The sequence below is a fragment of the Meleagris gallopavo genome, chromosome 1 (genome assembly GCF_000146605.3).
Source record: "Meleagris gallopavo isolate NT-WF06-2002-E0010 breed Aviagen turkey brand Nicholas breeding stock chromosome 1, Turkey_5.1, whole genome shotgun sequence".
Classification (NCBI taxonomy): domain Eukaryota; kingdom Metazoa; phylum Chordata; class Aves; order Galliformes; family Phasianidae; genus Meleagris; species Meleagris gallopavo.
In genome coordinates this window covers 61,837,128-61,864,314 of record NC_015011.2, presented here as the reverse complement: position 1 = coordinate 61,864,314, position 27,187 = coordinate 61,837,128, and the positions used below count along the sequence as shown (strand labels likewise).

The window sequence follows — 27,187 nt, the reverse complement described above, 5'->3', positions numbered from 1 at the left end:
GCCTGAAGAAGTGGACATAATAAATGGTCATCCAGATGCAATCCCATCTGTAGGCCTCTGCCACACGGTCTATGCTTTCTGCTGAAGGATCTAAGATGGCTGTGGATGCCTGTGAAGCGAAGCTGGAGCAAGGGGAGCACCTTTTCCACCTCTTGGCAAACCCCTGCTTCCCAGTTCAAGCAGGATGGACATGCTGTCATTTGGAGGTACCAATGCTCTTGCTCACTCCCATGCAGGAAAGGGTTGGGTCTTGCTCCTGTTGCTTCATTTGAATGTGGTTTTGTAGGAGCAGCAAAAAGTGAATACTAGCTGGAGTAGACTCTGTCATCATCTGTACCAGCACTGACTTGAGATAGATTTCTGACATAAATGATCATCTCCAAATATACTGCAGTACAAATGAGAGCAAAATGTGATATTAAAGTACAAAACTTACTGTTGCTGCCTGCAGGGCTGTGAGTTCTATTAGAAATATTTCAAAACATTTATCATCCCCAAAGACTAATTAAAGACAAGCAATTCTTTAGCAACAGCTCAGCCTTGTGAACTACTTTCTGATGGGATACACAGAATAATATCATTCCTGATGCTCTCAGGTTGTTGGGTTGGTTTTTTTTCCCTCAATCATTCTTTTCCCTTACCTGCAGCCTGGTCTTCAGTGGCAACAATTAATGACTTACCTCTAGATGGGAGAAAACAACTCCCTGTAACTTCCAAGATCAAGATCAGCAAAGGAGCTCAGACCTTCAAACAGATGATTGAGGAGCTGGCTATAGCACCTAGATCTCAGGTTTGAGCATGAAATATTACAGGCAATCACACAGCCTTAGCCCCCGTGTTCACACAGGGCTTGGCTGTGCAAGTCAGGCAGCCAGGTCGTTTGGTCACATTACTCATTCACCTAAAGCTCAGCACTTTGCTCAATGCTTTGCTGTTTCAGTTTGGAGTGGTCAGCACTCTGCAGATTTGAACCTGCTCTTCCTCCTACATCAAGGGGTAGTGGGGCAGATTTGGATCTCCCACCAGTTTTAACAGGTATAAGCTACGTGATAAGAGGTATTGCTATTTAGCTGGTATCTCACTAAGGGAGATATGCATCACTTAGTCAGTAGTGAAAGAGAAATAACAATCTCATATGGGTATGGAACCAGTAAGTAATACAAGTGAAATATTAGAAAAGTGACTGGAAAGCCAGAACTAGTACACAATCCATGGCTAATGTCATATATTTAAGCATCAGTCATTATGCAAATTAGTGCTGCACAGTGACTCTGATAAGGAGCTGCTGTAACAGAAGTCCTTATACTAGAAAGGATTAAAACTTCACTTCTCAACTGTAATCAGAAACAGTCCTGTAGAAATAAAAGTGGTTGTACTTGTGTGAAAGCTCAGCATTAAGACTGCAGAGCAAAAGAAAACAATACTTTGTTTAGTGAATCCCCGTGATCTATTTATTTTTTTTTTCACAGTATTCCCTCATCTCACAAGCACATCTGGTGTTTTAGGAACATTGTATTCAACAGGGTAAAAGGACAGTAGGGCCAAGAATAACAAATGAAAAATGAAAACACTGGGGCCTAACGCTGATCTCATATGGGTGTAAATCAGAGGGATTCCAGCAATGCCTTTTGAAGCCACACCAATGATGTACTTGTGTCTGATTCAGAGCGAAAACTGTAGAGACTGGGGATCATCAGGACTTACTCTCAGGCCTGAAATTCTCCCATTCTACCAGGAAGTGTTACTGCAAAAGATTTCTAAAAGGGCTACACACAAATATCAAAAATGCCATGGAAGTGACAAAGCCAAAGCAAAAATGTTTGAGCAGCTCTTGTGTCTGCTCCGTGCAATACAAAGTACTCATCGAACCAGATTAAGCATGAGGTTTTGATTTGCAATTTGCAGCCCAAGAAGGGATTTTGCCAGCAAATAAATAAATATTTTGCACCTAGTTCCTGAATTGATATATGTTTGCTCTTAAGCCCCGAGAGCCAAAGGATGCCCTTCCACTGACTTCAGGGTGGGTTAGATGAGTCTCTAAGCAGCTCTCAGTAACGACCTCTGAATAATATACATTATTGCACTTTGTATTCCTGGTCTTGACCTGAGGCATTGTGGTAACAGCAGTACTTGGAACACATGGCATTTTAACTAAATAGGCTGTCTTTAAAATGTAAACAGTTCTCAGGTGTTTGTTGATAAAACTGTTTGAAGAAAGCAGACATTAAAACCGCTCCATCTCCATTTGTTGTGGGTAAGATCCTATCAGGGAGGAACAGTGTAACCATAAATGTCCCCACAGAAATTATTTGTGAGATTGAAAATTCTGTTTTCCCCAGGAACCCAGCAACAAGAAAGCAAGAGGACACAGAAGAAGACATCGATAGACAGTGGTGTTAAGTTTCCTAATCTCACCTTCCACCATAAGAAATCAATTATTTTCTTTCACTGCAATGCACTTTCCAGAGCTAAATCAATTCAAATTAGAGCCATCATAAAAACAAGGGTCTTTCTCTTCCTAGAGACATGACACCAAAAACTTGGCACTTTTTGTTTAATAGCCAGGTGCTGCTGGTTTAATTCCATCCCGTTGCAGCTATAGTTTTTACCTCCCTGACTAACCCCTCTTCCCTGTTTCAAACATCAGCAGAATTCGCTTTCCCTTCCCCGGCTCTCTCCCTTCTGGCCTGCTCTCAAGCTCACATTAGACAAGAGGACATTCTGTGGATTTAGAGGGGCTTTGTAGGAGGCATTATCTTTAGCTATCTTTCACGTGCTTTGCTCTTAAAACACTTCATTGCAAATTATGTCTTTTGTTACTTGCAGTCATTGCTTTTGAAGCTGCCTGTTTTTCATCAACACCTGGGAGGAAAGCAGCCCAGCGTTCCAGGTCTCTCTCCATACAAAATCTCTCTGTGTTTCCCTGCTGTCAGTCCCCCAGGTGCTTTCCTACCCAATTATGCCCTTTTAGTGTCCATTTTGCTGGGAGTCAGGATGCTGCTTGCCTTGTAAACCCACTCAGGCTTGTCCCTTGTTTGACTTTGCATTCATCAAGCATCAAGCCAAACAGCAGCTCAAATACCTGACCTCAAAGATTGATGTTCAGCAAGAAGCACTGAGATCTTGAGGCAAAGGGTTTCATATTACTGGCTCCTGTGTCTTTCATTGATTAGAGGTTTTACAACTGATAGTGGGTTTCAAGGTTTATTTGGAAACTCAGTCAGGAGCACACAGATGGGGGAAGGGAGACAGTAAGTAAGGCTGAGGATTTCTTTTATAGCCAGCGTGCGGTGTTAAGGTGGGAATAAGCTGAAAGGAATGCCATTAACATGTCATTTCCAGACCTACCCCTCACTCATCCTTGGGTCAGCTCTCAGGGCACTAGGAGGAGTCAGTTGGAGGAGTTAATTGAAGGAAGTTGGTTCACTTTCTGCTAAATGTATTATATTAGCTCCAGCTGAAGTGAATGAGAGCAACCTGGATATTCTGAATTACCCTGTACAAGCAATAACTTGATTTTCAATTCTAGGCCTTTGAGAAAATGGCATACAGGTGACATGTAACCGGCACACTGGACGCTTCACAACATTTGTTCAGAGCGTGAAATGTGGCCATGGCAAGCTCTGCTGCCAGGGTCAGATTTGGGAAAGTCTCCATTCAAGCAGAGAGGAACATGGGGAAGGGTACCATACAGAAATGGGCAAGAAAGGCAAAGAATCCTTACTTTGACCATTTCTCAAGGTTTAGGTTCAGAGGAGACTTCCAAAAGAAAAGCAAAGAAGTGCATGAGAGTTTTAATTAGCTGAACTTCCCAAAATTTACTCTGGGAAATGGCTCTCAAATCTGCCAGCACGGCAAGGCTGAGAAACGCTGCTGAGGCCCAACTCAGATATGGATCAAGACTGTAAGCACTGAAGTCAGTAGAAATATCCACAGGGAAGTTTAGACAGCAGCAAATTTCTGGTTCAGAAGTTTCACTGAGGTGGTTAGGTAACCACAGGAGGACTCAGAAAAAAAGAATTTGTTCTGACTGTGAAGGACCACGCAACATTAGCAATGATCACGTAACAGGGGTGTGTGCCTCCGTGCGTGTGCAGGCACACGTGCGTGCCTCTTGACCCACCACTGCTGAAGAAGTTTCAGGGATTGGCCTGTCTTGAACTAATGAGATGAAAAGAGAGTGTGAAACAACCTGTAGCTTTTGTAGGCTATGGCTGAGATGCTGCAAAGAGAGGGTATATACCGGAGTGCACATAACCCTTTTCTAACCTCTTGTAGCCTGTGTATGAGATAAGGATCAACATGGGAGCCCTTTGTCCACCTGGGTTCCAAAGGAAGCATCGGTTAGGCTGTAGCCTCAATGGGCTCCCAGCTTCTGGAGTGTTGCCTTCTTCTGTGAGACGTGTGGTTAATTAACTGTCTTAACTTACCTATGCAATAGCAGGTGTTCATCTAAAGAATACAAATGCCTATAGTCTCACATTCAGGAGACAGTGTTCAGGTCTCAAGAACTTCTCCCCAAATTGAATAAGGTTTCACCACTCCGAATTATTCCCTTGAGAGCCAAAGCAAGTCTGAGCTGCTAGGATTTCTGGGAATTATCATTGGCTGCTTAGCTACGTGACCTTCAGGTGGTGGGCAGGAGGTGACCTTGGGCTCCCTGCAGCCCAATCCACCTTCAATCTATTCTCCTTTTCTGAATGTGGCTTACCACAACATTTTAAAAATTTGAAGAGTGCTGTAAGAATCTTCTTTGTCTAGCATGCATCCTGTCTGTCTAGCTGGAATTACTGATTTTCTCTCAAGGACAGACAGAAAATTCACTCCTAGTTGGATCCCTCAAAAGTTTCAGACTGTGCCCAATACTCCTATTATCAGACCAAATACAAAGAAGATTATTCCACTATTATTTCTCTTCCTTGCATCACTCTGACTATTTTCACCTGTACAATACGAATCCTGGCTGCCAACAGTTCAAAGCTCTCCAATTATTCAACTGACAAGAGTTCAGAGAGCAACAAGAACACTTGGCAATCTGTGAAATATAATCTGTGAGGAAATGGCAAAAGAATTTTTGTTTCCTTAAATATAGAGAAGGCTGAAAAAAGACATGATAACAGTCCTCAAAAATGTAAACCACCACAGCAAAGAGGAAGGAAATAATCTTTTCTCTCCCACATGAAGAGGATAAGAGTAACAGGCTAAAATTGTAGCAAGGCTGATTTATTTATTTATTAAGTTAGGCTTCAGCAAAGCCATTCCTGGCTGTAAGGGTTGTGATATTGAAGCAGTCGGATGAGATGCCTTGGAAATCTCCAGAGCTGGAATGATTTTGGAGCAGGCTGGGTCAATGTCTGTGCTAATGGGACAAGCACCACTGAGATGCTGTTGCAGGAGAAGCAATCTGTGACCATTCAAAATCCTTTCTAGCCTTGCTTTCTTATAATTTAATAATTAATTGGATAAGTACATGTTCATCTGTTACCCTTTGACAGAATTTTTGAAATATGCTAGTATCCTTGTGTTCTCAGTCTTCAGAGCCTTCCTTGTAATTGTTACCTTTCCAACTGTGCTCTGTGGTTCTTTCCTGTTAAAAGTGATGCAAGTCCTGCCAGCTAGGAGCTAGAACCCTACCACTCATTGAAAGACAATGGGACTAATGTTTCTTAATATACTACAAAAAAAAAAAAGGACCTTTTGGCTATATAGTTGCTTGCCTTCACTTTTGGTGTGGCTTGCACTACCATGTTGCCAGTCTATGATTCTATGATTCTATAATACCAGGTAATCCCCTCAGTAGGCTAAGCAATCTCCGTCTCCAGGCTGACTTAGTTGCCTGTCCTTATTACTCTCACTGGTTGGCTTTTCCAGAACATCTTCACTTAGGCAGACAAGAGCCTTCTCAAAATTTCTAACCTAGCATTTTTTCTTGGCCGATTTATAAATTAGTTCCTGTGCTAATGCTGAGCTTCCATCTCCTTGATATTATCCATCTTAAAAGATGGCATCAGTATCCCTCTTGTTTTTCATTCTGTAAAGCTAAACAAATCTTTTCATACTCTCTTAGAGGATATGCACTCATAACAGATCATGAGGACCCTCCTTTCTTGATGTAGTGAAGACCCAAAATTACAGACTGGAGAGAGATGGTCTCAAATACAGCCACTTTCTTTTACAACAAAAATTCAAGGCCTGGGAAGGGTTAAGAAGTGAAGTAGCCTGTTATTTGCTTGGTTAGAAGCGTAGTTGTCTTACAGGAACTCTTGCGGTCTTGGTTATGGTTCTCTCCTAAGCACCACAAGAAATCTGAGAGTGATACAGAAGAGCAAATCTCATATCAATCTTTGGGCAGCATGGCTTTTTGCTGCCAGCAGACTCTGCAGGCCAGTGCTGAGGCCTGGGAACTGCAGCTCTTCTTCCCACATCCCCTCTGCATTGGCCAGCCCCACTGATGGCACCAGCACTGCTATGCCATGGTTACACACCCAGCAGCAATGCTGCTTGAACCGGCTTGTCCCCACCCTTCTCCCAGCAGCATTTTCCATTCCCCGCTGGGCACCCTTGCTATTGCCAGCATAAGTGTTTGTGCAGTTATGTGCAGAACCAAGTCAGAGATTTGATCCCAGAAAAAACAAATGGCCAAATATATGTATTTTTTTTTCCAGCTGGAATAAGTTCTTCTGCCTGGTTTCTTGGGTGGCTGCACAAGCAGTTTAGCTGGCATATAGGAGGGAAGATGACAGGGGTGGAAATGAGCATCTTTACCATGAATGCTCCAAGAGAATATGGCTGTTCTGCAGTGCCTTCCCTCTCCTCTCAGCTAGTGTGGGCTGATCTTGCAAGGGAAATCATGTACTTGTTCTTCAGCATGCCCCACGTGCTCCTCACCCTCCTTTCAAGGAACACTGCACTTTCCCCATTCATCTCTTGTATATGTCACCAAAAAGACTAACCAAATAAAAACAGACCAGTTTTGGAGTTCTCTCACTTATCTTGTGGGATAAACACAGAGTCCAAGAAGGGGGATCATTAGCCCTAAAACTAGCGAGTGCTGCCACTCATGTCAGAATCTCTTTTAGAAGTCACGTTGCATTTTCTATACTTTAATCTTTGAACCATCAGGATGGTGTGTTCTGGTATCGTAACAATTATGGTAAGATAATTAATCCTTTGTAATCAAATTTAGGAACAAGAAAATCTCAGTTATATCTGTGTTCATGGAGGTATTCTTTCTTAGTATGCTATTACAACTCAAGTTAAAATAAACCTACCTCTCTCTCCTCACATTTTCCAGTTCTGAGCTTTGTTGTTACTGATATATACAAATAACTTCCAGGAAGAATATTTTTGTTTGAAGTCTTCTCTTTCTAATGTGTTTAACTCCAGATACTCCAAGGACAGTTGTTACAGCCATTACTACTAACATGCTTTGCAGAAAAACTCCTTCACGCTATCTTGGGAGTGTGAATTGGGAATCTAGCTTGACAGAAGTGAAGGACACAAGAGTTACAGCAAACTGCGACTGATTTCTGTAGGTAGTTTGAGGACGTTACACAGGATTATTACTCTTGCAATACCTCTCTGGAGAGCATGAGGAAATAAAAAAGTAGCATAGCACTTAGATACAGTACTAAGAAAAATAGTTGAAAAAGTACATTCTTATATATCATGAACCTTGTCCGAAATTAGCTCACTGGTGATTTTTGTTTATCTATCAAGTAAAGTGATGGATACTTTATTCCTGTCTGACCACCAAAAGCTATTTTGGACTTGTTTTTATGCCTGTCACAGGTGTAGGGACTCAAAAACATTGGCCAGACTTCACGGGTCATTTGCTGGAGATGTTTTCACAAAAAATCTGCACAGCATGAACTCCTTGTGACTCCCAGGAGTGGCCTAAACAAACACAGTGGTTGCACATCCAGTGCAAATTATCTATCAATAAACAATATATTATTTATAAATTGGTCAACCATATTTTTTTAGACTATGCTAAAAAAAGTAATTGAAAAACATGTAAATGTCTATATTTTCATCCCTGTAACAGTGTACTTACTTACAGTGAGTTTTTAGTTAACATATAGTCTCCCATCAGGACACCAAGTTAACAGTAGCAGATAGCTAGCGGGCTTTGAACTAGATGCTCTTTTCAGTAAAGAAAAAAAAAAGCCAACAGGTGCTGAAAAGCAGCAAGGAGTAGCGCCTCACTTTTGTTTTCCATTTAAACAAGCTCTTCACTAACAATAAGACATAGTCTCTCATTCAAGAGTAGGAGCCATGAAGGTGGCTTTCATTGTGACTATAGAATCAGCTGCACCTAGATTCATGTAAACAGAGTGTATCCTTTAAGCAAGCCGAAGTCTTAAGTCTTTTTGTGTCGTTCTCTTCCAGAAGACAAAATTAAATCTAAAAGCTGACTGTGTTATCAAAACAAACGAAACCAAGAATACAGAAGCCATTTGTTCTAGCTTCTGTCATTTACTTTAGAAGGAAAGATGTTGGTTTAGATTGTCTAGCTGTTGGATGGGGGCCCAGATTGGGCCCAAGTGACAATTCTCTTATCTTTTCAGCAGACGAGTTGCTGTTGCATTATCCTCTACTATATGTCAGAATAGCCAGGGAGGTGAACCATGCACATGGCCCAACAGACTTAAAGGAGAAGGATCTCTCAAAATTAATAACTGCTCCCTGTTGAAAGAAAGCTTGATCAATTCCACACAGACACATTGTGTTGAGAAAGATAATTTTGCAGTAGCAGAAGCCTTTCCCCATGGGAACTAAATGGCTCTGCCCCTTTCCTTGCCCCAGTTATGTTTGTGGCTGGGTCAGCTCCCAGCCGCATGATGTCTGAGCCAGAGCTGAAAGGTGAGCTGGGCAAGGCTGCATTCCTGCAACATCCTTAGCCAAGGTGGGCTCAAGCTGCTGTAGAGGCCACAGCCTAAAGGTCAGATGAGGGATGTCCTCATCCTGCTTTCCTGCATGGTATTAGCTTGCTCACTGGATATATCTCACTACTTCAGCTCATACATCTGTGAGAAAAAAGAGAAAGCTGTTTGAGAGGAATGCAGGGGTACTAAATTCATCAGCACTTTGAAATGAACTTGCAGCACTAAGCACTGGTATTATCACTGCAAAACCAGGCCTTTTGCTGGGAAGCATCAATGCAACAGGATCGCCTACTGACAGAGTTGTCAGCACTTTTTATAAGGCTGGAGCACTAGGACACGCATTTGGTTAAACTTTTTAAGCAGCCTGTATTACTTACCATACATTTTTCATGCTACTGTGACGAGGAAAATTGTCCTTCAAAAAGCCAAAGAAGCAGACCTGATCTGCAGGTGGTACAAAATAGCAGAGTTTCTCTGGAATCTAGAGAATTGCACTGATTCTTCTGCCTAAGCATTCCACCTAATAATAACTTATTTTCCTACACTGTGATTTGATTCTGGCTGCATACGTTTCCATTCCAGTGACATCTGTAGTTGTTTTTGACTTAAGCAAAAAGCAGAACTCGATTTCAGCCAAGACCAGCTATATCAAATTGAAGCTAGAAAAAGTGTTGGGGAGGGATAAGGAAGGGCATTTTGGCTAGGGAGAAAAATGAGAAGAAGTGACTATAAACAGAGCAAAGTGGAAATTTTACCTCAGCCGTAACAATATCTTTGCTGTGGCAGCAGCTAGCAGGCATAACTTTCTGGACCTAAGCTCTTTACCCGTTAGTTTTTCATCTGCACTCTCAGCTGCGTGCTGATGAGCTGGGCGAACTGGAGATCACGACTGCAGCCACACAGCCCACACCAGGAACCGCTTGGTACACTGGCTGCAACCCTGCATCCCAGCCCAAGTGAGCTCATGGGACTCAGCTGGGCTCCAAGAGGTAGCACAGACACGTCATGAGCACGACTGTCATGGAAAGTCTAAGAAGAACGCTTGTTCCACGCGCTGCCTGGACAATGCAGCATTGGCTGCCACCCCCTCTCTCAGCCCCCAGACGATGCCAAGGCGGGCGGCCGGCCGCGGCTGATGAATAGTGGGTCTGTTCCAGCAGCTGAGCGGCCTGGTCCAGCAAGGAGAGAGTCTCCGGGAGCGCAGAGTGCCCCGCTCCTCGTGGCGTCTGAAGGAAAGGGAGCCGGGGGCAGCGGGATGGCCTCGGAAGGGGAGAGCATCAACCTGCAAGTGAGTCCATCTCGGGGAAATAACTGGGGAGGGAGAAACGGGAGGGAAGATCCCTGCTTCAGGGGATACGTTCACCCCTTCTATCACTCGCTCCTCTGTTCCGGCAGCCAGTTTCACTTGCTGCTTTTTGCCTCTGCTCTCCTTTGAAGTGAAACAAGCTCTGCCCCTGTTCTGCCAGGAGCTAGGAGTCTTTTTCTGAAAGAGGGTAAGAAGAGGGGAATTGCTAAGAAGAGCTGCTCTGGGGGGCAGCAGGAGCAGAAGGGAGCGTTCAGCTCTCAGGAGGAGGCAGCACATACTTTACAAGCTGCAAAACTTCGATCCATTCCTCATCTCACAAAGCCTTGCTCTGTTTGGCAGAAACTGCTCCCAATCTGGAGAGGAGAGAAGAAATAAATACAGCAAATGCTGAGGGAGTGCAGAGGCCAGGGTTTCCTATGTGGGGTTTGCAGAGAAACAACACTTCTTGATAAAGCTCTTTCAGTTCTCCACGTTCCTCTTCTGAGTATTTGTGTTTTTTAAGAAGGGTGTTTCTTGCTCTCAGCGTGTGTTCTAGGAAAGGGCAACTGCCCAAGGGTTTGGAAAAAGAAACTTTAGAGATGAAATGGAATCAAAACCCCAGATCACAAACACTCATCTGAAGTTCAAGCCCAGATCCGTGCTTGGGACAACCCTGGAGAAGGGCAGAATGTGAAGCACTGCCTGGGGCTCAGCTTCCAGCACCAGGGAGGTTGACAGCAGGATCCAAATTTTGTTGCTGATTTTTCTGTCTGTTACACTCTTAACTGTTCTCAGAATTAAAAGCGGGGAAGTCCACCTGGTGGCTCAATTTTTAATTCTTCAGTCCATCTCAAAGAGACTAAAATGTAAGGTATGCAGCCGTGAGAATAATTCAGGGTTATAATCCCAGAGCTGGAGCAGTGGACTGGAAAGAAGGGTGGAGGTTCTCTGGTCCTGCAGGACCTCCCCTAAAGATATGAACTGCAGAGCAGCTTTATAAAACCTTGGAACAGCTATGCTCAGAGATAGAGACACCATAACTGAGTAATATGCAGAGGTAGCTTTACAGCTGGTGAAAATACATTCTGTTTAGCACTCAGGAAGAGAGGATAAACTTTCCTAGGGAAAAATACAGACATCACTGAGCCAGGAACTGGAGACAGAGGACAAAGAGGATATGAAATTATGCTACATAAAAATAAATACTTGTATATTAAATCTTCCCACACAATGAAAAGTTTCAGGTCTATACTGGATTTTTAGCACAGTCCATAGATGAAAAAAAAATCAACTTCACAGATTAAAATGCTCAGAAACTACAGAAAAATCTGGATTTTAGATTTTTTCCGCAGTCAGACTTTTCTCTTCCATTTCATCTTGAGGTTATGAAGAGCCAAAAGTGATTCGCAGTACCATCAGCCAAAAGTAATCCTTACAACACTCAGAAAAGTAAATAATGCCAAAGTTTCCTTGAGTTACAACGTTGAAAAGAGCATACATATGTGTTTCTAAAGTAGGAAGAGGCGGAGGCCCAGGGAGGTGGTGGAGCACCGTCCCTGGAGGTGGTCAAGAACCTGGAGGTGGATGTGGCACTGAGAGACATGGTCAGTGGGCATGATGGAGACTGGCTGATAGCTGCACTAGTTCATTGTAGTGGTCTTTCCAACTTCAGTGATTCTCTGATGCTACAAGTCTTTCTATCTTTCTCTACATAGGATGCCACACCAAAGATCTGAGATTTAATCTGTAACAGTATAGAGAGATTTCATGGAGCCATCAGAAAGTACCAGACCAGTGCATGCATATGATCAGGAAATATGCAGTGCTGGCAAGGGAGGGAAAGTACATTGCATACAACTGCACCACTGAGGCAGGCAGAGGGTCCCAATGTGTTGTGATTTAAGAAGCATAAGATAAAGGGATCAGTGGAGGGGGGAAAAACATGTCTTTCAGTAGAAAGTCAATTTAAAAGACTTTGTTGAGACCTTGCTCTGAGCACTGACTGCAGAGCAAGTGTCTTTCTGGATGTTTCCAGCTGTGGGTTTATGAGGAATCTGCAGGAACGTGTGCCGCATGCTGTAGGGAGCTGACTCCTGATTCGCTCCTCCTCTGGGAGCTCTGGGATAGAGTGGCAGGAACAGCCAGGAACATGGCTGAGATACAATAAAGAAACACGATTGTGTACTTATAGGGAAAGGGTCTTAGCATTTCTTACACATTTGGACAAACAGGCTTGTCAGGTGACAAGAGAACGGAAATAATATGAGTCTAGCCCAGCACAGGAGAGAGCTGAAAGAGGTGATCAAGATCATTTTAGATGGTTCTAAGGATAACTGATTGGTTCCCAACATTTTTGCTCATTCTAAAAGATGAGAATAAAGCTCACTCAGCAAAATTGAAAGTCTCCCTGGCAGGAGACACACCCTCTCCAGTGTGCTATCAGCCTGTGGAATTTGCCATCTCATGGAACAAGTCAGAAAGCCAAATATTGGAGCAAGCATTGAGAAGAGGATGTTATGATCAGTAACAATACTTACAGTTCTGCAAGTTAAAAAAGATACCTTCAATTCCCATGACCAATGGCATGGGAACAAATACCCTCCTCAGCTCCCTGCAGGCTATAACCAAGTTGCTGACCAGACTGCAAGAAATAACTTGCACTAGAGAAGATGTATGCCAACTGTCTATTGGTAAGATGTAGGGCAGATTTTTATCAGCAAGTAGTGCCATTAATCCACTTTTTCACAAACAAATATTTTCTTGCTTGGTGTGTTTCAAAGGAATCTCTTTTTCAGTTTTGAGGACTGACAGAACCTCAAATGACACAGAGGGTCGCAGAATGGAAAAAAAACAGGCACACAAAGACAGAGCAGCCTCGCCTGATTTGCACCCATTAGCCAAACACTAAGACAAAACTTAAATTAAAACCTTTTAACTAAAAAGATTACTTCACTCATTAAAAGACAAGACTTTAATGTGAATCAATTTAAATATTACTCTTTTCTTACCGGACATCTCTATTTTGGTTTCCGAGCAAAAGTTTCACCTTCCCCTACTAAACATCTGCCATTGACAAGTAAGCATGGAGGGAAGCAGCAACATGATGAGATGCAACAGTGTGTTTTGAGATAGAAAAACACGTTTGGGAGAGAAACAGCCCACAAGGTCCTATCACCAGGTCTTTTTTGCTTCAGAAAATAAAGGTCTGCGAGCCAGAATAGTAGCTTGGCTTTGATAGTCACATTCTGGCTGATTAATCTGCACTTTTTCTATTACTTCCCTTAACTCCCAGCTCTTCCCCTGATTTGCAAGGGGGGTTGGGGAGAACAGGGAGGAGGAGGGGGCTGTACAGGTCTGCTCTTTTCAGAAGCAAAAGGCCCATTCAATCTGTTTAGCCGTGTGCCTCAGCTGCTGCAGTTCACGATTTGGCATCTTAACACAACCCTGTTTCACTGGTGATTTAAGCTAATGTACCAGACTTTGAATGGGAGCAACTGAGACTACATCCGTTCCACCCCTCCCACCACAGCAACCAGGGGAAGGTCTGCAGACGGCTGAAGTCAGTAACACTCACACACTGCTGCCACGGCTGTGTCTGTCAGTGCCCCAGATGAATACTGCAAAATGGAGCAAAGGCTGGGGCCGATTCTAAATGGCTCCAGAGGCTGGTTAGGTTTGTATTTTAATATTTTCTAATTCATGAATGAATGCTGTGTTCTGGTTAAGTGGGCGTTTAAAGGATGTGCACTGGATGAATGCCATCCATATTCATATTGCAAAAGGGACTACATCGCACATGCTGCTTCTTTCTTTCTTTTTATAGTTTCTTACTCCTTAGTTTTTAAAAAAATTACAATCCTCTGGGATGAGAAGCAGAAATAATACATCACCATTTAGGGAATCATTCATACATCAAAAGTAAAAAGAGTAAACGGATAAAATAATAATTCTGGGAAAGAGCCCCCGTGCCGAAATTTTTTGGCAGAAGCTGTTTGGTGAACACTTGGAATACTACATACATCTGCAGAAAGAAAGACAGGTTTACAAGCAACTTGAAAGAAGGGGGGAAAAAAAAGGGGAGGGGGGGGGGGGGAACTGGGGGTATTAAATCCTTGGATAATTTACTTTCAGTGCTCAGTTTTTGACCGGGTCAGCAGCAGGAAAATTTTAAGCAGGCAGATTAATAGAGTTAGCTTAGGCCTGACTGTAGTGGGGATTTTTCCAAAATGCCCACAAAACAATTGGAAAGTCCCACTTAGTGCTGTAAAACCCATCTCCCACATCCCACTTTCAGCCCAGGCTTGAAGAGGGAAAGCAGTGAGTGTCTTAGACTTCTGGTTTTGCATTTTTGTTTGTGGCTTTAGTGTGTGCCTCGAGGCTGTGACATGCTTACAAGTTCCTGGCTCCGGCACATTATTTGCCTGCTTCTGCAGTAACAGCCAGCTTGTGCTTTCTAGTGCTGGAGGACCTTTACCCTCATTTAGCAATTTCCTAGAATGATGGCAATACAACATCCCCAGCCAAGCAGCATCCTTTGCCCCAGCTGACTTCCGTAGTGTTGTTTGGGTTCTAGGACAAACTCTGTGTTTGAGTCTCTAGTGAGAACGCATCTTTCAGGAAGAAAATACCAAGTGCTTCAGAAAGAGTCACTCCTGCAGAGCGTACAACTCAGTGATCAAGCATCTGAGTACTTACTTCACCAGTTTTAACAACACTAGTCCAGCTGACACAGCCCCCCAAGCAGGAGCCTGCTCCCCACTCCCAGTGTGCGCTCCATCTCCTGTGTCACTCATTTGACCCTGGTAAAGCTAATTCATAGAGTTAAACTCAGAGAAAATGCATCATTCTTTGCCAGAGTTTCTGTTCCTCTGCGCTGAATGGGTTCCTGGAAGGATCAGGCAAGCGTCAACAGCCAGCAGGGGTAGGACTGTGTGGCCAGGAGAGCACAGGGAGGGAGCAGGTTCCCTCCTCTCAGCAGAAGCTCCCTCTTGCTTCAGATCAATTAGCTGAAGGTCCAAGTCTGAGTGTAGCCTGAGGCAGGAGCAGGGAATGTCCAAACAGTAACAGTGATTGCTCTTACTAGTGGATGTCACTCAGACTGCAAGATTTCAGGTTGCTGCTTGAGACTACAGCCTTTATAGGGCTAGCTAGAGGCTAAGGTGAAGATTCAACATGCCTTGTCAGTCAGAAGGCAGATATGAAATACAGTATCACACTTAGGAGTGAGAATGATCCTATGCTCTTCATTCCAGTGTCAGGGAGCTGTAAAGTTGGGGCTGGTTCCAGAGACTTGTAACTCTGACACTAGAGGACAGACAGCATGATGACAGGATACTAAGGAGACTTTCTTAGAGCCAGTACTGATCGGTCCTTTGTTCTTTAGCCAGACATGGCATTTCTCCTCTCCCCTGTACATTCCTCCCACCAGCTCTAACTGATTGCAGACTTCCCACTCAGAACATTCATTTGTGCCTGTCCCAAACACAGGGATGGTGTTTTCTCATCTTGAAGAACTGAACTTACCCAGATTTCAAGGTACCTGGTGAAAATGAGGTATGTGTAAAGTCAAACATGTCCTTGGAGTTATCCCACAGAAATCAGTGGCCTTACACACTGGAGGCTGACCTGGTCCTTGGCACTCCACCTTGTTGAGGGATGGGGGAAAGACCGGTAGCAGTGTCTTAGTTCAATCCCATGCTAGCAAACCATGTTCACATTGAAACTCTGCACATAACGGTAGAGAAGGGCAAGGGATTTTAACAAAACACATATCAAGTAATGAATTAACTTGATTGATCACTTAGTAAGTCTGCACTCACAGAAACAATAGACATGAAGAAGCCTCCTGCAGAAGACTACGAGGGGCTGCTTTTAAAACGGGTCCTTACACTGGGTTTAGGACCAATGTAGGATTCAGATAGCACTGTGGTAGAAAGAGGAAGGCAGCGATAGGCCACTAGAAGGATGATTTTGTCTGATGTATCTAAAAAGTTACTTGCCAGGACATGGTGAGAACCTGTGTCTACAGTTGCACATGAGTTGACAGAAAACCCACATGCCAGAGAACTTCCTGGGAGACAAATTCATCCTTGACAGAACACCTCTGAAGCCAGGAGGGGCTTATAGGAAGAATCTTGAGTCTTTTATGTCTCTTGTGGCAAGAATTTCAGAGTAGCCCAACAAAACTTTGCCATGGTGTTCGCACATTCATATTGCTTTGGGCCTACACTGAGGTCCCAATTGTGTTCTGTGGTGTTAGCCTTTGCTCAGAAACCTTTCAGCAGTGGCCAGTGAAAGAAGAAAGCAATACAAAGTAAGGAGAAGGGATTAAAATATTACCTGCTGGTACTGCGTGCTACTGGACTGATATAAGTCCTTTTGCTGACATATTTTGTTTTCATAGCACTCTTCCAGCATTCAGTCTACAAATTAAGGCTTTAGACATTTGGGTTTCAGTCAGAGATGCAGCTGCCATAACAATAAGTAAATTCTGGAACATTTTACACTGCTGCCTGGAAGGGCTTCTCACAGCACTTCACCTCTGTGTATAGTAAAAGTTTCTGAAGAAATTGAGAGATTTACAAAAAGGAGAGTGTTAAAGCTCCCAGTTGGAAGGAGGAGGTCATGTGGGCTGGAGTGCTGCCACCTCCCTGAGGTAAGGGGAGAGGTCCTCAAAAGTCAGTTGCTAAACTAGAACATTAATAATAATAGATTTCTGTCTACTTTATAAATATCATACAGCTGAAGCATGGTAAGAGAGAGGGAGCAGGCATGGGAGATGTGGGCCTCCTGGGGGTACAGAAAGGACATGAAGCAGTTCAGAGGGTGACAGGATGGTGCCTGCACAGTGCCAGAGGCTGAGGGGACATGCAGGTCTTTGTGTGGTGGAGGCCATATGCTCTGCCTAGAGTGGCAGTGAATCATCACTGGTGCACCTCATTTGGAGGATGGGAGCCATCCCGGATCATTCCCCTTCATTCTCATCTTACCATATTCTCCTCAGCAGCCCTTTAAGAGCCCCATCTGTTCTACACAGACAAGCATCCCCCACCCTTGCAACCTGTAGATTTGAGTGGAGGGTTTTATTTAGTAGCTAATCCATAGCCTGTTTATCGTCATGGTAACACATGGTTTTCCTCGTTGACCAATGTCAAAGCCTTCTACCGAACCATCTTTGTGTGTTGGAGCCCTCTACAATGTGAAGCCCCTGCTAAACCAATCAATTTTCATGTCTTTTATAAAAAATTTGCCTCGTTTGGCCTCATTCCATCCCACGTCTGAGAGCTTAATCATTCTTCTGCTTCTCTGTTCACCCTCATTCGACAAACAGGCACAGGTCCTCCTCTCATTTAGCCAGTAAAAATAGCAGCCTTCAGCCCAAGCTACCACTTCTCAGCCCTTCCTGAAAAACCCATATTCGTGTATCATGTCTCTCTTCTGGCAGCTTGCAATGGGTGACGCTGCGTGTATACAGTAACACCCACACAGAAGCATGAACTTCTCCAAATATGAAAGGGCATGTGGGTATTTTCACTGCCATTTCCCCATCCCTGGCTTGTGAGTCAAATGTTTATAAAATACTCTCTGAGAAAAGGGAGTAGAAGAAACCAGCTCCAAGAAACTTAACACTACTGAAATCTGGATTGCTTCGGGTATGTAAACATGTAACAGAAACTTGAATTGGACACCACAATGATAGAAGAGCCCAACTGCAGATGCTGCAAGATTCACATCACCAGGTACCATACACCTTGACACGCACCTTTGAAGAAAGCAAATTATAATTCCTTGTCAAATTACATGAATCAGCTGTGTGATTCTATAATTATAGCCATGAAAACCTTTCTACTTGGGATCTTAGAAAGTTCAATCCAAAATAACCCTTAGGGAAGAAATTTCTCATGAAACTTCTTGGGTCAAGGTTCAGCAAGTGCTGGAAATTATGGGGGAATCCTACCACCTACTTTAGAGAAATGAGAACACAAAAACGAGATGCAGTGCTGGTTTGTGGATTATTTGGGCTCCCTTCTTTCTCTTTAGAATTTTTGCAAATATTTATGCATATTTGCAGAACTTTTCACTTTGTACCCACACAATTCAAAATAATATTTTTTGGGGGAAGGACGAAAACCCCAGGTTCACCACAGGCTTTAGTCATATGAAAAGAATAACTGCTCCCACCTGTCTGAAAAGAGTCAAAAAGCGATCAGCCATTTAACCGTAACCTATGTTTTTCTGAAAGTATGTATCTGTAGAAAATATAAACACTGGAATATTCCATAGACTTATGTGAGAGCCAAGCTCACTGCCCATAATTTTCCAGGCATTTTATAAGAATCAGTGGATTTAACTTCCCAGTGTGTGCATGGAGAAACAACTGTATTCTTGCCTATTTTACAGACTGGTAAATCAAAGCAGAGGGAGCACTGGTGTACCCAAAGGCACACACACAGAAACTGACAGAAGCAAGAAGGAAAAACAGGTTGTCTGAATGAACAGGTGAACTGGCATGCAGTAGAGTGGTCTGTTGTTCCATTTATCCTTTTCACTTGCTAAAGTCCTAATAGTCACTATTTTTTGAGGAATTGTTAAAAGTTGTTATATTTAGTCATCAGAGACCACCTTGTTACCTCACACAATGTAAAGTAAAACATTAATTGAAGCTGCCAATAACAGACCAAACACAATTCCCACCCTGCTGAATGTAACTTCAAACTAGTTGGAAACGGACTTTGTTGACAGGCTTTTAAAAGCCCAGGCACACAGCTGTGTTTGCATCTCTTTTTTGGTGGAGCTAGAGTCATGTTCAGCCATGTTGATATAGGAAGCAAGCACCAAAGCAAAAGTGAAGTAAGCTAAATTAAATTAAACATAAATTATGACTCAGGATGATCACACATGTTCTTGATCACCACTATTCTACTTTAAGTTTGAACCCTTTATCAGCCGTTTCAAGATTAAATGTTTCTGCATGTCCCTTTGTGACTTCAGGCTGTGGCTACATTTTTTTACTAACTGAAACTACATGACAGGAGGTACATCTTCACCACCACCATAAATTATTATTGCTCCCTCAATGCAACTGCTCAAGGTAATCACTCTATCAAGACTGCCTGGGCTAGGAAACCTCCATCACTGAGTATCTAAGATAACCCACATCATTGTGAAATAACTTGTTTAGGGAAGTGCAAGTGTGTGTGGGCGACAGCATCGAGGTCTTCTTCCATGGAAAAATTAAGTCCCCTGTTGTCTTGAATCTGGACAGAGACAGAAATGGCAGGTCCTTTACATAGGCCCTCATCCATGTTATTTCCATGGGACAATTGTTCCCATCCTTGGATTTTTCTTGGCTGGTCATCTTAGCTGAAGATCTAGTTATTCTGGGATCATTTGGGAAGGTATACAATCCAGGTTCTTCCTAACTTAGAAGTAAAGAATAAGATACAAACAGAAATACAACCAAAACTACTCCTACGCAACACAAATGCCTGTTTTTTCTCATCTTTTGCCTTTGGCAATACCTTGACTGGCAATCCACAGTGATCAGAGAGGCAACCAGCAAAGAATTAATATGCCACAAGAAAATATAACGTGCTGCTAAAACAGATTTGAGCTCCATTTTCATCTCCATGTCCTAGATTCTTGGGAGCTGATCTGGGACCAAATCCTTAGCCAGTCCCCATTTTTTGGCATGTAGCTGTGAAAAAGTTGCCTAAGGGAGTTGTGTCAAAGGGCTTTTACTTTGCTCTTAATGGCTCCATGTAGGGTCTGAAGGAATCTGAAGTGCTCATGAAATGTGGTTTCCCCTCTGGTGTTTGCTGTTCAGCTGGCTCAGCAGCTCAGCGTTAAAAACCATTGTGAGTGGATTTAGCGCTTGTGAAATAATGCTGGCCTATTCAGATCCAGAGAGGGATAGGCAAAATCCATTGGCACAATAAAAGCCCCTCTTCCATCCTCCTCAAATGAGAGAGTGATAGAGTTCAAGGGAGAAAACTACTCATACCCAAGTGCAGCTATACAGATCTTAGGGGAAAGAGATATCGGACTATCAAAATAAAACATCTAACAAATGCTCAGAGGAAAAAGCTCAGCATTCCAGAAAAAAAAAAAGAAGAAGAAGAAAAAAAACACCTTAAAAAAAAAAACAACCTCAATGTAAGAAGCAAATCATGAAATCATGAGGAAAAAAAAAACAGGGATAAGGTGAGTCTTGTCCTTGATTAGAGGCCTGTCCTCCCCTCCTCCTGCCCTGCAGCCAGGAGAGCTGGCCCAGTGAAGAGCTCCAGCCGGGTGTGGTGCTTGGCAGCACAGCAGGAAAAGCTGGAGCTTGTCTTGGTTTGAGTTGCTTTGGTTGTGCAAGGATATCACTTTTCTTCTTTCATGCCTGTGATTTAAGAAAGGCCAGGGTCCTGCAAAGCTCGCAACTTGGCATAACCATGAGAAGAAAGTAGGAAAACTGGTGAAGAACTCAGAGGCCTATTTCCTTCCTGGGGAGACAAGTAAAAATTCAGCCAAAGCTCAGAGTCTACAAATGACAGATTATGCATGCTAGTAAGCAAAATGTGGGGATAGAGAGAAGTGACAGATCTGAAAGTCTGTGTCCCCAGATATCAGAGAAAATGGAGCTCTCCACTTCATCCTAGCCTGAGCTATTAAGTATAGCAAGAGGAGTGTTTAATCTCAGCCTATCTAATACTCAGTTATTCTGCTGAGACCATGGAGAAAAAAAGATAACTAATGGCTGCTCTGATGTGGACGACATTGCAGGCGTGCTGCGGATCTGTATCTGTATGCCAGGACCAGGCTCAGGCAGCTCCACAGCAGATGGCAACAGTTCTTGGCAGCTACTAATTAGGCAAGATTTGGTTAGAAATGTCTAGCCAAGAAGTCCTCTGATTCATTTCCACCCCCTCTGCACTACCTCGAGCCACAGGCCTCCAAGCATCACCCTCATTTATTGAGCTGGGGCTTAGGGTGGTCATTTTCCTGGGTCATGGCAAGATGACAGCTCTCTTTTGGATTCTTGGGTGGGGAATGGGCTCAGGATTCGGACCTGGGCCAGTGTGTGATGAACTCAGGTGTTTACAGCCAGGGTGGGGCAGGGGCTGAGCCCAATGGGTCATGTTAAAGCGCTTCCTGTTGCCTCGCTTGCACAATGTACAAACAGGGACATTATCTCTCCTGTGGGAGCAACTGAGTCAGATGCTTGGCCAGATGCAGGGAAAGGTGTCTCCATAGCCACCGACAGCAAAGAATAGCTTAAAAAATATATCTATCCCCTTGAGGCAGCAAATGATAACATTACAGTCCTCTTTATTGTGATCCAAAAACTTTTTTTTTCCTTCCTTTGCTCTCCTCTCTGCTTTTTCCTATCTAATGAGAACTTGTTTTTGGTGTCCCTAACACTGCTTTTTGGACCTTCTCCCTTTTATTATTATTATTATTTTATTTTATATATAATCAAATGACATACAAAAAGTAAAGTTCAGCCAACTAAACCCCAAGAGAGCAATGCAAGTGCAAATAACACTGATACGTCTTTTCAGTTTTACCACCAGCCCTGCACAACCACGAAAGTCCATGGACTTCATAAATTCTTTTGTGAAATACATTGTGGATATAAGCGGCTGCAGGCCTGGCTGGTGCAATCTGAGAGAATACTGTTCCCGATGGCATTCTGCTATCCTTCCATCAGGAGTCAATGCCTCTAGCCCCAGTCTCCTTACCTGCTCTGGGAAATAAGGGGGCAGCAACTAGCTGAGTAACTACTTTTGCTATGTGAGCCATTTCGGTAGACATGCTGTATCAGTGCCCTGCACACAATGAGATGCTTCTTCATTTGTTATCATCCATCCAGTGGGTGTAGTTGTAAGGCAGATTCAGCAGAAACAAGAGCAACAGCACCTGTGGGAAGCTTGTTTTAGCACCAGTGAAATACAGAGACTAAGAGAAGGCTGTGATTTACTGATCACAATCTTTGCATGGCAAGATCCATGTCCTTTGAAGGTCTGCTTTTCTTCCCAGTGCCTTGTGAAGGGCAGATAGGCCTTCGTGACTACTGTTGGTTGCACTATAGATAATATCCTGTGGGCCCAAAACTGTGGGAATATTGCATCTGTTACTAAGCAGCATTTGGTCTGCTTTTTGCCCAAGGCACCTGTACTACATACACAGTCAACGTTAACATGTTGCTACCTGTGAGCAGAGAGAAATTCACATTCTGTGCTTAACTGCTGCAGGAGCTAAGGTATTAGGAGGATGTATGAAATTAAGGTAGGAAGGGCAGGGAAAGAAAGGAAAGGCTTCATAACTACATTCAAATGTAATAGGTGCAGCTGAGTGGAAGCCTTCAGGTTTGAAGACTGACGAGGTATTCTCTGAGGCAGTCTTTCTTCAGAAGGTAGTTTACCAGATAAAACCTCTGCAAAATGTCCAATAAAAACAGGAATGTTTGGTGCCAGGGGCGAGAACTGAGAACTGTAATGATTTCACTAAATATTTGCCTTCCTTTCAGGGAAATATAGATTAAGAGTCCCTGATTGTCATAAGAGTAGTAATTATATGGAAAGATGTTTATTTCACCATCTTCTCTGATCATCTCAGCATCAGCATAAAAGAGGATATTGTATCAGGTTGCCCAGACAAGATATAAGTAGCTCTGAATAAGCAGTAAGAGGCATAGTGGCATCCATTTCAGTTCTGTAGAGAAACTGACTGCAGCAAGCGCAGAGAAAGGCACCACGGAACACTTTCACAGAGGTACTGCACACTGTGCCATCAGTAAAACCCTTCTGATCCAATGACATGGAGCTCTACTGAGGGAGGCAGAAACCAAGAAAGGGAGATTCTGATCAAATGCAAATGAAATACAGTGACAATATTCTTTCATTACTTTGTGCTAGATGTGTGTAAATGTTTTAGCACACAACTAAAACTGGGAGCCAGTATGAGCTGCTCTCTCAGCCCGTATCAAGTAAAGACAATCACAGCAACCATGGCACTCTCAAACACAAGCATTCATTCTAGTCCATCACAAATGGCCCAGTTGTTTGGGTTTTTTTCTTACTTCTCCCCAACCTTATTCTCCTTAAGTCTTCCATCCTGACATACAGCAGTTTATTTGGACACAGCTTTTTGGCTGTGCTCTTATAAGAATCCAGCTGCAGTACAAAATGCAGACTGATTGAACCCAATTGAAATCCAGGGCATTTGTTCTGCATCCATGGTTCCCACTTATTTTGTCCCTCAGCCATCTTGAAGTGAAAAACTTCAGGATAAACACCAGAAGCAGTTAAAAAAGGAACTCTAAGAAACCAGTTACTGCAAAAGTTTGCTTCCCACTGCAGGAACTTACAAGTACTTTTGGTGTCTGAATGTGAGTGCTTTTCAGATGACTATATTTGCAGAATTTGGGCATTCTGTTGTCAGAGAAAGTGTTATTCTGCTTGGGTCTCCTCCCATTCCCATTCTGGCCCAGGGGCTTTTGCTTCCCCGATATGGTCTCCTAGGAGGCCCTCGTTTGCTAACTCCTTTCCAAAGTTCTCACAAAGCAACATCCACCCAGGAGATCTGTGAAAAACACAATTGTCACTAAGGGGATTTGGGCCTCTCTTTAATTTCTGCTATGCTGTACTTTAGCTCCTCATTATAAAGTTAGCTCCTCAAGGTTCTTTGTCTCTGCAGGACTGAAAATTGCTGACTGAATGTCTGGGTCCAATATGCCTCTATTTTTCCCTTAAGTGGCCATCCACAGTTCTGCAAAATGTTTGTGTAATGCTACGAAATATTTCACATCAATCTTATTTAAGATTTTTTTGCAGTGAATTCAAGAAGAAAAGAAAAAAAACCACCATCTGAATAATAAGCCACCAGAAAAAAAAAACTAGCCTAATATTTTAGTATAAAGTGTCAACTGAGCTTTCTTTTTCTTTGTTTTTTTCTCTCTTTTTTTTCCCCCTCCTCTATGGAAGGAAGAGAACTGACGTTTTTCTAGTCTGAGAATGAAATTCCCAGAGACAGTGTATGAGAAAACAGCAATAATATACAGAACACCCAGGAACAGTTGCTGAAAGATTCTCAGGGTGTTACTTTTGGCAGGACATCAGGTTCCTATCAAACCCTCTGAAAGCACAAGGCTAACAACAATAATAATATTTTACTGCAGACAAAGTATTTTATCTGAGGGTCTTTTGTAGGCTTCTGCGAATGGCAGATGAGCTCTTTCAGGAAGGGTGAGTGAAATTAATGCTCTGTGGATATTTTCACAGGTTCACTGATTTAGGAGACAGGCTATCATGTACAGAGTGTTAGAGAGTAGAGAAAGAAGAGAGTTAACGTGTATAGGCAAGCGTGGAGCATTCATAGTAGTGAACTTGCATAGACACAGTAGCCTATTTTTTAATGTTCTCACTAAATCAACTGCCGGCATTCCTTATAAACCATCTGAGCACCTGTACACAAACCAGGTAACCCAAAGTTACGTTGTGCAAATACACAAAGTGCTAGGTGAATTCATGCACGTCTATTTGACTGTAATGTGAAATTCTATATATTGTGCTTGCAATTTCTGCTTGGCAGCCTTTCACATGTTTTCTGGGACCACTCTGGGACTTCAAAATATAACTGTAGCCACACATGTACATGAAATGTTAAGGACTAGAAATAAAAGATTGCTGTATATCATATTTCCTCCCTGGAAGCATTCAAGGCCAGGCTGGATGGGGTTTTGAGTAACCTGGTCTAGACGGAGATGTTCCTGCTTATAGCAGAGGGGCTGGAACTAGATAATCATAAAGGTCCCTTCCAACCCAAACTATTCAGTGATTCTATGACTTGCAAAGTGCTAGAAGTTTGGAACCCAAACCCACACTTTGCAGCATTAGGCTGTCTTCTGGGACACCATTCTACGGTGCAATTGCCTTTCACAAAATACAAGCTGCTGCTTCATGCTAGCCTACTCGTCAATCTCAGACTGTATTTCATATGAAGATGCTGCTGGTCTTAAGTTAGCAAAATTCCCAGTGGAAACAGTTTCTGCCAATCAGAGAGGTTTAGTTGACAAGGAAAAAGTACTGTGACATAAGCAGTCCAGAAAATACAAATAGCATCACTGACATCTTGTATTGCTAGATTTGATTGCTTACGGCTTTTAGCACAAATATACGCTGCACTGATCTAACCTAAATTACCACAAGAGGAGAACATATTTTGAGATAAGTTGTCTCCTTCCTCAGAGTCTCTCAGTGCACATTTCCTATAAGGATTACTTGCTCTTTGTAGTCATTTGAACAGTATATGCTGCCCTAACTTCCCAGCCTAGCACTCTCAGCAAATGCTGTTGAGAAGTACTGTGACCCTAGGCTGTGACCCTAACACACAGAGGCATGGAATGTGTGATCGCTGTACACATGAAGGAAATTACCTGAAACTAGACATGCTTCCTCTATGTCATAAGGTTAACAACAAAAGCAACGAAGGTTTTGTCATGACACCCCTACTCCAAGGCAATGACTAACAAACAGAAAGATTAGCTATCAGGATGATCTCATAGCCTGCTACTCCCCAAAAGGGGAGGTCCCACTCTTCTTCAGCCTACAACTCCCTTGCTCCCTCCTGACCTTCTGCTCCCACAGGCACATCCCACCTTCTCTTTGTGCTGGCTCTGGACAGACCCTTCTCAGACAATTCAGATCACTAGAGTTGCAGGAAGTAATTTATTTTTTGCTTAGTTTTGTTAAATTAGCTTGGCTTAATGAGCTGAATTGGCTCAGAACAGGGTTTTATGAAAGACAGAGTGAAGAGAGCACAAGACTTGTAGCAGGTCCAGTTTGCTTTGGACTCTTAGATCAGCATAGCTACAAGATAAAACCCCCAGCATCTTGCAGAAGATGCTTTCTTGATGGTAGTTTCACTTCCTTTGTATAGATGATCCTAGCTACTTTCTGAGAGAATTTATTCAAATCAGAAAGAGGATTAGCAGAACAATTGGTGTAATTCAGAAGTTGCATTCAGCTACAAATGGACTCCTTGAGCTTTACCCTGCAGTACCACAAAAGAATGAGGAGGGGCAATGAGAACTGATGATACATGGCTGAAATAGTTTTTATAGGTTGATCATGCTGCAATGGCTCACCTCTGGGAGCTGTGTAATGCTTTACTCACTATCTGATATACCCATAAGTCTTGCCTGTGGCTTGGAGCAGTGTCTATCACTAAGCAAAAGCAGACAGAAGCACATCAACCACCATGCTTCACTGCAGAACTCAGTCCATTTTCTCTGTCTAGTTTTCTTGCCCTGGACCTGAAGGGCACCTTGTCACAATCCTTAAATAAACTTCAGTGCCACCCTACTGGAGTATTTGCGTGCTCCTTTCAGCACTCTGCTGCTGCACAGAGGTGACAGAAGATGTGTGTGTGTAACTGCTATCATTGGACATGGGCTAAAAGTTTAAAAATTGATCACAGCAGCTGTATTTGGAAGCTCAGTTGTGACAAAGGAAACTGTTCTTGCATTCCCAGATTTTGGTTTTGAACAGCTCCAGAGTTATGGTCAGAGATTAGAAAGACAGATTTTTTTTTTTCTTTTTTTTGAGGTTTTTAGAAGAATGGTGTGGAATTTCTCATGCAGCTATCTGCCCTCAAAATGCAGCAGATAACTCACCAGCACTCTCATCCATTCCTTACTGAGCTCAAACTTGTATCTCCTCAGTTCCACTCTGTATCCTTCCAGAAGCAGAGCCTGTTCCAAATCGAAAGAACAAACAATGTTTAAAGTGCAACTCAGAATTCAAGTTTTCAAAAAACTCACGTTAAATTCTGGCTAAGCTAGCACACATGCCTTCACAGAAGCATTTGCACACATAAATCACAACTTGCTTACAATCTGACATACACAGAGAGCACACTGCTTGGCACGCTGTTTAAATGTGCTTCAAGTGCTGGACTGTGTTCAGGTTTGCAGACAATCCGGTCAGGAGGCACAAAACCTCACTGAGTAATTTTGGTGATATTCTCA

At 43.0% G+C, this 27,187-nt stretch overlaps 2 protein-coding genes across 3 annotated transcripts in view; one reads left to right on the top strand and one right to left on the bottom strand.

Annotated features, from left to right (window-relative positions):
- LOC100542571 (zinc finger protein OZF-like) overlaps positions 1-27,187 on the bottom strand; it is a 1,148,434-nt gene that overhangs the window by 407,078 nt on the left and 714,169 nt on the right. The window lies entirely within an intron of this gene.
- NINJ2 (ninjurin 2) overlaps positions 9,988-27,187 on the top strand; it is a 44,372-nt gene continuing 27,172 nt past the window's right edge. The window contains exon 1 of the mRNA XM_003202437.4: positions 9,988-10,176. Coding sequence (XP_003202485.2) covers positions 10,024-10,176 — 153 coding nt within the window. The 5' untranslated portion in view covers positions 9,988-10,023. The remainder of the gene's footprint in view (positions 10,177-27,187) is intronic.